Source organism: Lampetra fluviatilis, chromosome 40 (assembly GCF_964198595.1).
Source record: "Lampetra fluviatilis chromosome 40, kcLamFluv1.1, whole genome shotgun sequence".
NCBI classification, from domain to species: Eukaryota; Metazoa; Chordata; class Hyperoartia; order Petromyzontiformes; family Petromyzontidae; genus Lampetra; species Lampetra fluviatilis.
The window spans coordinates 8291699-8301636 of record NC_136314.1 but is presented as its reverse complement, the minus strand read 5'-3'; the positions used below and the strand labels follow the sequence as shown (position 1 = coordinate 8301636).

At 45.7% G+C, this 9938-nt stretch overlaps 1 protein-coding gene across 1 annotated transcript in view; it reads left to right on the top strand.

Annotated features, from left to right (window-relative positions):
* Positions 1 to 943: 943 nt before the first annotated feature.
* The window catches only part of LOC144946211 (ubiquitin-like modifier-activating enzyme 1), a 31120-nt gene continuing 22125 nt past the window's right edge, over positions 944 to 9938 (top strand). Inside the window, exons 1-5 of the mRNA XM_078875063.1 lie at positions 944 to 1361; positions 4722 to 4777; positions 5293 to 5461; positions 6648 to 6782; positions 7713 to 7819. Coding sequence (XP_078731189.1) covers positions 4728 to 4777; positions 5293 to 5461; positions 6648 to 6782; positions 7713 to 7819 — 461 coding nt within the window. The 5' untranslated portion in view covers positions 944 to 1361; positions 4722 to 4727. The remainder of the gene's footprint in view (positions 1362 to 4721; positions 4778 to 5292; positions 5462 to 6647; positions 6783 to 7712; positions 7820 to 9938) is intronic.

The window sequence follows — 9938 nt, the reverse complement described above, 5'->3', positions numbered from 1 at the left end:
GTGACTTTACCGAAAGAACCAGAGAGTATGATTGTCTATTTGTTTGTGTTTCTCCCTTGTGGTGTGTATGAACGGTGACAATTATAAGGGCACGGGGGTGATCAATAAGGTCTAAATTGGTCTGTGATAATATCGGGCACTGACAAGGAGTTGACAGCAAGGCCGTAATTATAATATATTGGGAGGGGGGGGGGACACACCCCCCCTCCCAATATTCAAATATGCTTAAAATGTCCCCCCCAATATATTGCTATAAAAAAATTGCTATGCTATGTAAATAAAAACAACAATTTTCTAATCCTTGGCCACAATATCTGGACTTGTCTTCATATAACAATGCATAGATTTGTTTATATGATTGTGGTTATGGTTGTACTTTATTAATCCCTAATCTCTGCCATTACATACAATGAAACAAGAAATGGTAAAAAAGTTAAAACAGAGCATTTTAATACAATACACTATTAGACATTATTGTAAAATATAAATAAAAAGTCCATCCTATGTGTTAGTGAATTTTTTTTATTTCAGGCAGGAAATGAGTTTCAAATTTAGATATTTTTTCTGGGTTGGGACCCCCAGACCCCCTGGAAGATTTGGTCCCCCCGAATGTTGACGCCATGGCTACGGCCTTGGTTGACAGGTATGTAGTGGTGAGTGTACTCGTGGTGAGTGTACTAACGGTGAGTGTCTATTTGTGTTTCTCCCTTGTGGTGTGACATTGTAGGATGAACGTTGACGTTGAGATTTATAAGGGCACGGGGGTGACCAACGAGGTCGGATTGATCTGTAATAAAGTGTTGACGGGCACGAATGCCGATAATTAGGCACCCCACGCAGTTCGCCATCACTTCTGGGAAGCGACGCGAGATGGGGGAGGGGTTTGGATACGTCACGGGGAGGCGATCGGAAGCGAAACAAAACACACGTCCCTCTCTCTCTCACGTGACAACACTCGGCATCTTCTCAAGTTCCAGAGGCTGCTCACGTCTCCTTTGCCCTCTCTGGACATCATCATCAACAACTTCATTACTCTCATCAACTTCATTACCACCATCAACATCATTACCATCATCAACATCATTAACATCATCGTAAAGTTCATTACCATCAATATCATTACCACCATCAATATCATTACCATCATCGTAAACTTCATTAACATCATCGTCACCACCACCAATTATCGTCGAAATAATTACCATCATCACCGTCATCCAAATTCATTCATCATCATCAATAGAATCGTAATTTAATTTTATATCGCGTCATTCACACAGAATCCCACATATCGTTGCCATCACCATCAATATCATCATCAATACCGTCATCAATACCACCATCAATATCATCATCACAAGGTGAGTGTGCTCGCGATCAAACTGCATGGTGATCCATTTATAGATACCCCACTGGTTTCGAACTTCACCCACCTCGTTTTGGCCATCAGCAAGGCGATGGAGTCGACGTATCGACGACTTTGACAGGCGATGCGCCCTCTGCTGTGTTTACGAGAAGAGAGTGTGAATAATAAAGAGTTAGTAAGCGTATTTGGATCGGTGGGAGATTACGCAAATGCTTGGAAATACAAACATTTTACTGTAACACTGCACAGTTTCCATACTATTTTGGTGGGGTATCTATAAATGGTTCACCTGTACACGGACATGACTACATGTACATTACACATGGACACAATTTTACTGGTAGGAACCTCCTGGTTACACCAGCCCACAGGGGATTATTGTGTCCGTCCGTCCGTCGTGAAGGGAGGGGCTGGGTGGGGAGGGTGGGGCTGGGTGGGGAGGGTGGGGAGGGGCTGGGTGGGGTGGGTGGGGAGGGGCTGGGTGGGGAGGGTGGGGCTGGGTGGGGTGGGTGGGGAGGGGCTGGGTGGGGAGGGTGGAGCTGGGTGGGGAGGGTGGGGCTGGGTGGGGAGGGCATGGTCACCCCGTGGTGCCCTTATAAAACTCAACGTTTAACCTACTCACGCCGGCTTGTGCCCGCCCTCACAGTCGGGCATATTTGCGGAATACACCACGCCGCCGTTGACCCTGGCCATTGACCGAGCAACGCAACGTTCCTACCAGCTCCCTCCGCAGGAAAGTGTTTGTTAATCCACTGCTGGAAGAGGGCCTCCCCCAAACACTCGGTGGGCGACAGAGAGCAATGGAGCAAAATCAGTTGTGCTGTATTTCTATGCTCCCAGTGCTTCTCGCCTTCAACCCGCACTTAACCAGCGTGGTGAAGTATGGTCAAGTAACCCCCACGACGGCGATGACGTCCTCATTCAGCAACGGATTGTCACACAAGGGCTGGTTACATACAATTCGATATACTAAAGAGTCTGCACGTCTAAAGTTGTGGCTATGTTGACATGGTCTCGTAATTTTGTTGGCCACAATTTGATGAGTTCACGTGTTTAAGTAGCGTTCATCACCAATTTTCAGGCGGGCGGCACTTTCGCAGATAAGGGACCGTCCATAAATGACGTCACGCACCTGGGGGGGGGGGGGTCAGACATTTGTGACGATGTGTGACGAGGAGAGGGGGTTTTAGAAATGTGACGTCGCATCAAAATGCGCAACTTTAAATAAATATAGACAACCCGTTCTACTTAATTAAATATACTTTTTTTTATATAAATGTTTTCTCCTACAACATCAGAGTGCAGCGCCACATTAAATACGCACTACAATGACAATAGTTTAAAGCGATTTGAAGCATGTTTTATTGGGGGGGGGGGCAGAGCTTTGTGACGTCTTATTTGAGGGGGGGTCTGACTGACTTTTTGTGATGCCGTGTGACGATGGGGGGGGGGCAAAAATCGTCAAAAATCGTTGTTTATGGACGCCCCTAAGACATCATCAGTGTGAGAGCCTCCACACCATTTGAAACCATTGGGGGGTTTGACAGCAGCACGATGATCATGGGGGATGTCACAATGTGTGTATTTTGGGGGCCCCACTAACGGCCACTAGGGGCCCACCAGTGAGTGGCCCGCGGTGGCCTTGCAATGAAGAACACATTCCTGCGGAGGGAGCTGGTAGGAACGTTGGGTTGCTCTGTCAATGGCCAGGGTCAACGGCGGCGTGGTGTATTCCGCAAATATGCCCGACTGTGAGGGCACAAGCCGGCGTGAGTAGGTTAAACGTTGAGTTTTATAAGGGCACCACGAGGTGACCAGCCCCTCCCCTCCCCACCCAGCCCCACCCCTCCCACCCCCCACCCAGCCCCACCCTCCCCACCCTCCCCAACCAGCTCCTCCCCACCCTCCCCACCCAGCCCTTCCCCACCCTCTCCTCCCCACCCAGCCCCTCCCTCCACACCCAGCCCCTCCCTGCACGACGGACGGACACAATACTCCCCTGTGGGCTGGTGTAACCAGGAGGTTCCTACCAGTAAAACTGCTCTAAAGGTTTCCTACTCAGTGTGGGACCACCAACGCGAGAAATGCAGCGCCTGCCCTTGGGCTCTTGAACTACAGGGCCCCTGCGGGGGTCACCTTGTGCCGCACAGGGACAGCTGCCACTTGGGGTGCCCCTTTAAAATGTATTGTTGGTGAGATGTGATGTCAAAAAAAGCTCTCTTGAGACACACCTGCGCATAGGAGGGGTCTATGCGTATATTACTACGAAAATGAGCCAAGAATGTCTGTGTCACTCGCGTGACGTCACTCCACATGCCGCACCCCCCTCATTAATATTAATGAGTGGGTGGATTTTTACACTCACGCAGAAGGTCGAGCGGAAATATTTTTTCGGAGCAAATTCGCTTTAAGTTTGACGTTTCTTTATTGAAAGTTAATCTAATAAATAATTGTACGCTGCAACAAAAGGTAAGTCTAAATTATGCTTCTACATTATGGTAAAATAGACATTTTTCGGTGATTTTCCAGATATTGTATCGATTTCCAATTTATTTCAACCCCAGCGACCGAAAGCAGAAGAGAATAAAGTATTAGAGCAGTGAATTTGAACAAATTGAAAATTGCTACAGTGACATGAAATGAGGTGTTTTATGACGTTGTTTTGTGTAAGAATCACTGCCATTAATACAGTGCTACAGTGAACTGCGGTTAAGTGTTTTACGACTTCATTTTGTGCCAGATTCACTGCCATTAATACAGTGCTACAGTGAAATGCAATGCAGTGTTTGATGACATACTTGCAAGATTCACTGCCATTAAATTTACACAAAATATAATTATACTTTGCAAAAAAAAATCGTAAATATTACAGCTTCCGTCCATGGACGGCCAAACAAGCTAGTAAAGTAAATAATTTGAGTATGATTACGTTGGCTGTAGGTATAGAAGCCCTGCTTTGACACAAACGTTCTAACATGGATCGTTTGTAATGATCACATGCAGATCAACCCATACGGTTTACCCGTTTTCTTGTACAGGGAAATTAAGTAAAAAAACACGTTTTGTATATTTTTTTGTGTTTCTCCCTTTTGATGGGACTTTGTAGGATGAACTTTGAGATTTATGAGGGCATGGGCTGACCAATTAGGTCTGAATTGGTCTGTAATAAGGTAGGCACTGATAAGGGGTTGACAGGTATGTGATCATTGGCTTTTTAAGTTCCATGTCTGAAAAAAAACACAAGTGGCTGTCCAGCATTAACACACATATTGAGCGAGTGGGAGCCCAGTCGTTTGCACCATCACTTGAAGTTGCCCCATGATGTTAAACTGAATGCCATTTTTTAAAATTTCAGGTCAACATGTCTGCCAATATAGAAGATATTGATGAAGAATATTTCTCCAGGCAGTTGTGAGTATTTGCTTTTACCCTGGACATGGTACACATCTTACAAAGCAAGGAATAAAATGTATGCATATGCGTGGATTCGGAAGTATTGAATTATTTTGATTCATGTACTACCTGCTATGTGGATCAGAAATATGGACATTACCATATGGTTGAGAATTCCAAAGTCAAGCAGTGTAGGGGGAAGAAGCCAAAAGGGAAGTGATTTGAGCTGCAGTAACTCTAAATATGGAACTTCAGGCCAGTGTTGGATCAATGTTGGTCCAATGGTTCCAACCACATGCCAACGTTGGCCCAACGTTACATGTTTAGGGATGGTGATTGAACATATGATGATGATGGCTGAAATTCGGATTCAAACCGACGATTGCAGCAGTGCAACGACGATCGAAGCAGGCTCATGGCTATTGAGCCACCTGGGGGGCCACCTGTTGGGTTTGTTGGTTTGTAAACGTTCCTTGAGGTGTGCGCAGCACCTGCTGATGTTGCATTGCTGTCGCGCCACTCCTCTGCATAAGGTACGTGCTGGGGCACGAGGCAACGCGGCGGATACAGGAGGCCCATGTGCTCGTGAGCGGGATGCATGGCCTCGGACTGGAGGTCGCTAAGAACGTGGTGCTGGTCGGTGTAGGGAAGGTGACGGTGCACGACACGCAGCCACTCACCAGGAGAGACCTCTCCTCACAGGTGAGGAGGGCATTGGGGGTGGAGCAGAGGTATCCGGTTATCGGCATCACCGTCAGGTGCATCGTGCTGGGCATGTTTGTTGCATATTCTTAGGTTTTTTCGGGAAAATCGCGTAGGTAAAACATTCAAATTTATTAATTTTAATGTTTTACCTACGTGACTTTAATTTTAATGTTTTACCTACGTGACTTTGCCCAAAAAACCTAAGAATATGAATCATTGCAGTCACGAAAGCTTCAAATCTAGAATTAAATGTTTGTTGCAGGTTTCCCACCTTCGAGAAGCAGAATATGGGGGCAGGCACCATTTTTAAGGAACCCGAGTAAATAGAACGCAAAAAAGTAGTCAATTACGTTTTTAGTCGGATGACTTGACCAATTATCCCAGCAGTAGTTTACTGACAAGGTCCCCTTCCTGTACAAGTATCGACACAGCTGTGGACATCCTTGGTGAACATTATTTTGGCCGCGCCTCCATTATTATTGTTTACCATCGCCATCAACCCTCAAGAGACACTTAAAAACTCACCTCTATAACCATGCTTTCGAGTAACTCTGAGATTGGCTCCACGCCTCTGAGTTGCGGCCATTACGTCCGCAAATTTGCGCGCGTTGTAAATTGCATTATTATTATTAGCGACGTGCCCTGGCCAAACCAACCACCTTTTCTTAAAAGTTTTAATCGTGTCATTAATCAGCCTATGTTCTCTCATCCATACGTTCCTCTTTTTGTCCCTCGGTGTAATTCCGATAAATTCAAATATGCTTCTCTATGCTTTTTGCACACTCTTTTTAGTTTTTTTGTAGTGTTTACAGCAGTGTTTTCCACTAATTTTCAGAGGGGTGGCCACTTCCGCCGATAAGACATCATCAGTGGGAGGGCTGCCACACATTTGAAACCATTGGGGTTTGACAGCAGCACGATGATTATGGAGCGTGTTTTCACTAAGAGTATGTGTTTTTACATTTGCGTGTTGTCAGGGCTGCACGTCAGGGGCCACACTAAAGGCCACCAGGGGCCGCCAGGGGCCCGCGGGCCTTGCAAGCCTTGCAATGATGAACAAGAGTTTACACGAACGACCATTGTATTCGAACGTATAAGTGGAAAGGAATGCTCATGCTTCCACCTTGGAATCCCAGTTTAAAAATAATCTTTGTATTGACGCGGATGCTCTGTGCACTGGCAGTTTTATGGACGGGAGAAGGATCTGCAGAGGAATCGTGCTCAGCTGTCCCAGTCCCACTTGAAGCAGCTGAACGAGTTTGTGCGGGTGTCGGATTACAGCAACTCGCTCACGGAGGAATTTCTCTCGCAGTTCCAGGTGAAGAACCCCTCCCCTCCCCTTTTGAAAGGACAAACAGCAGATTTCATGTCGCTGGTGTAGACAATCCCAGCTGTATTTTTTCATTGTCGGGACGACAGCCGCCTCGTCGGCAGTGTGGAGGAAGGGAGGAGGGGGTGGTGGGGGGGCGGCCCTGAGACCAACGTAGAGTTTGGTCAGGGGGCTCCCGTCGACAGTGTGCATCACGGTCTGTCACCGACCGCATCCACTCAGCTGTAAACACCAAACACAACAACAACCCCCATTCGTCACTAGGTGACGGCCACGTCACCACGGTGTTTGTGCCAGGCTATGTGCACTTTAAGGCCATCTGAAGTGTTGAACGCCCGCTGGCAGGAGGTTATCGGACAGACCCAAGTGCCATGGGTTGACTGAATGACATGACTGGCACCTAGACACCCTGGCTAGTCACACTTTGTGGTAACAGAACATATTTTGTGGAGGTAATGTTTTGGGTAATGGCGATTTTAGTACAGAAACAAGTCAACCAGAAAAATATTTTTAATGTGACTGATAGCAACAATATTTTACTATCATTCAAGATAATCATCGTGTCAACGTAGAGCATTGTAATGCAATGTACAGCCCTTTCTCAATCATACATTACCACGCTGCTCACTACAGATTGGCGAAGAGGGGGAGGCCTAGGACCAGTTCAAATATATATGTGTATAACTTCCACTCTTGTTAGCTGTATCCGGGAATCAAATTACAGTTACCGGGCTCATAGAGCAGTGGGCTAACCGTGGCGCAACCACTCTGGTGGAGGATTATGGGTAGTAAATTATAAATAAACAGACACCACATTAAAAAATCCCAACAAGTTAATCCATCAGGCTTTGGGCCAACGTTTTCCACATCCACGTTTTTCAGCTCACGACGATGTCTGGTGTCTGCTGTTCGGTGCAGGTCGTGGTTCTCACCAACTCCTCCTTGAGTGAGCAGCTTCGTATTGGGAGCATCTGTCGCGCCCATGGCATCAAACTCATCATCGCGAGCACCTGCGGCCTGTTCGGGTAACCCCCACACCGCCAACGGCAACTCCCCCGCACCTCCGATTAGCACGGTCGAATACGTACGGTGTGAAAGAAATTTAACGTATGTATAACTCGGCTGACATGAAGCAGTGCGACCTTGCTGCACTAAACTTTCGTGGGCGCACGCACCTGGCTCTTCCTGCTTGCTGATTTCAAACTGTTTCCTAAAAGCTTCCTCTTCAACCACGTCTTAATACCCCCTTAATTGGTTCACTTCTCTCCTTGCCTTGCGCGGTCAATCCTGCGTCCTCCGGCTCTTGCCGTGTAATTCTGCGCTCTGAGATGTTTGTAACGCGATGGGCACATGACAGTCGTGCGGTGTTTTGCAATGCGTTGTGCATAACTCGAAGAAAATAAATCCGTTTTTGCAACCACGTCGCTCATTGTTGAGCCATTACAACCAGGCATGGTGTATGTGGTAGTCCCTTGGTTAACAGTGACATCGGTTAACAGTCTTCTAGTTAACGTTTCGCCTCCCAAAGGACCCCATGGTTTTGACTAATATAAAAATGTTGATTTAACGATATGTTTATGTTATGCACGCGGGTGCCAATTTGGCCAGTCCGAGCGCTCGTACAGTGAGGGAAAAAAGTATTTGATCCCCTGCTGATTTTGTACGTTTGCCCACTGACAAAGAAATGATCATTCTATAATTTTAATGGTAGGTTTATTTGACCAGTGAGAGACAGAATAACAACAACAAAATCCAAAAAAACGCATGTAAAAAATGTTATAAATTGATTTTCATTTTAATGAGGGAAATACGTTTGTTGTTATTCTGTCTCTCACTGTTCAAATAAACCTACCATTAAAATGATAGACTGATAATTTCTTTGCCAGTGGGCAAACGTACAAAATCAGCAGGGGATCAAATATTTTTTTCCCTCACTGTAAGTGGGCTGAACATGCCTCAGACAATAAATTAAGCCCATTTATGAGCGTTTAGACCGCGACTGGATTTGTTTACATTATGTTTTCTGTTTTGGCAGTGGAAATAAAATCTAAACTATGTTTTTATGGTCAAAAATATCAATTTCTGATCGTCTTGGAATGGATTCATACTTTCAACATGTAATTTCTTTATGCCATTTAAAGTAATTTCGGTTGACAGTAGTTTCGTAGAACGAATTAAAAACATTAACCGAGGGACTTCTGTATATGAAACAAGCTTGTATAGTGCAAGCCACAACTGCCCGGCCTTGTCTCTTGCCTGGACCATCCAGCCCAAAGAGATCGTTCAAGTCAGGCAGGGCATCTGGGAATGCATTGGGGCCTGCTGAGGATAAGTAAACAACAAACCAATCCAACTAGCACCTACATCATGTACTGATTTCATTGCTACATCTCCTTAGCGGATGTAATCTCGGACATGTTCCGCTCCTTGGCTGCCACTCGGTTATTATTCTTGACCAGTGATCTACCTTAGCCAAGCCCACTTACTTTGCTTAATAGTTTGAATGAATGTGTAAATATGTGTTGCTAAAAACACAAGACGTGTATTCCAACCCATTTAAATATATGTGAACTGTGACTAAGCGGCAGTAATCGGAGTCGCGGACAAGTCGGGCTTTCCAAGTGGAATTCTCCGTCACAGCAAGTGTCATGGTGTCTTGGTGCTAATTGTTCTTATGCCTGTCGCATAACAAAGCAAACTATTTCTTGTGAATTAAAATATTTGGCGACGCTGCTGCTGCTGCAATGGCATTCGGGCACAAGTACAACACAAGGCCGCATTGTCATTGACGAATGTGTGGAGTTAATTTCTGGTGAGCATCGTTGCGTTTGGAGCCATTGCACCTCCAGTTAGCACGGTTGGCTACGTACGGTGCGAAAGAAGTATGTGTTAGCAGAGCTACAGCGGGACTATCCGTATGTATGTGTGTATATTGAATTTCTTTCACACCGGACATAGTCAACCGTGCTAATCAGAGATGCGGGGAAGGACAACAAAGTAAAAAGTGTGTGTGTGACATTGACATTGTCACACATAATGGGTTGCTTCTGCCTTGAGATGTATTTCAATGTGAAACAAAAAACAATCTACGCCTTTGCGGATATTTATGATGATGATTGTGGTTTTGGTGATGACTATTTTTTG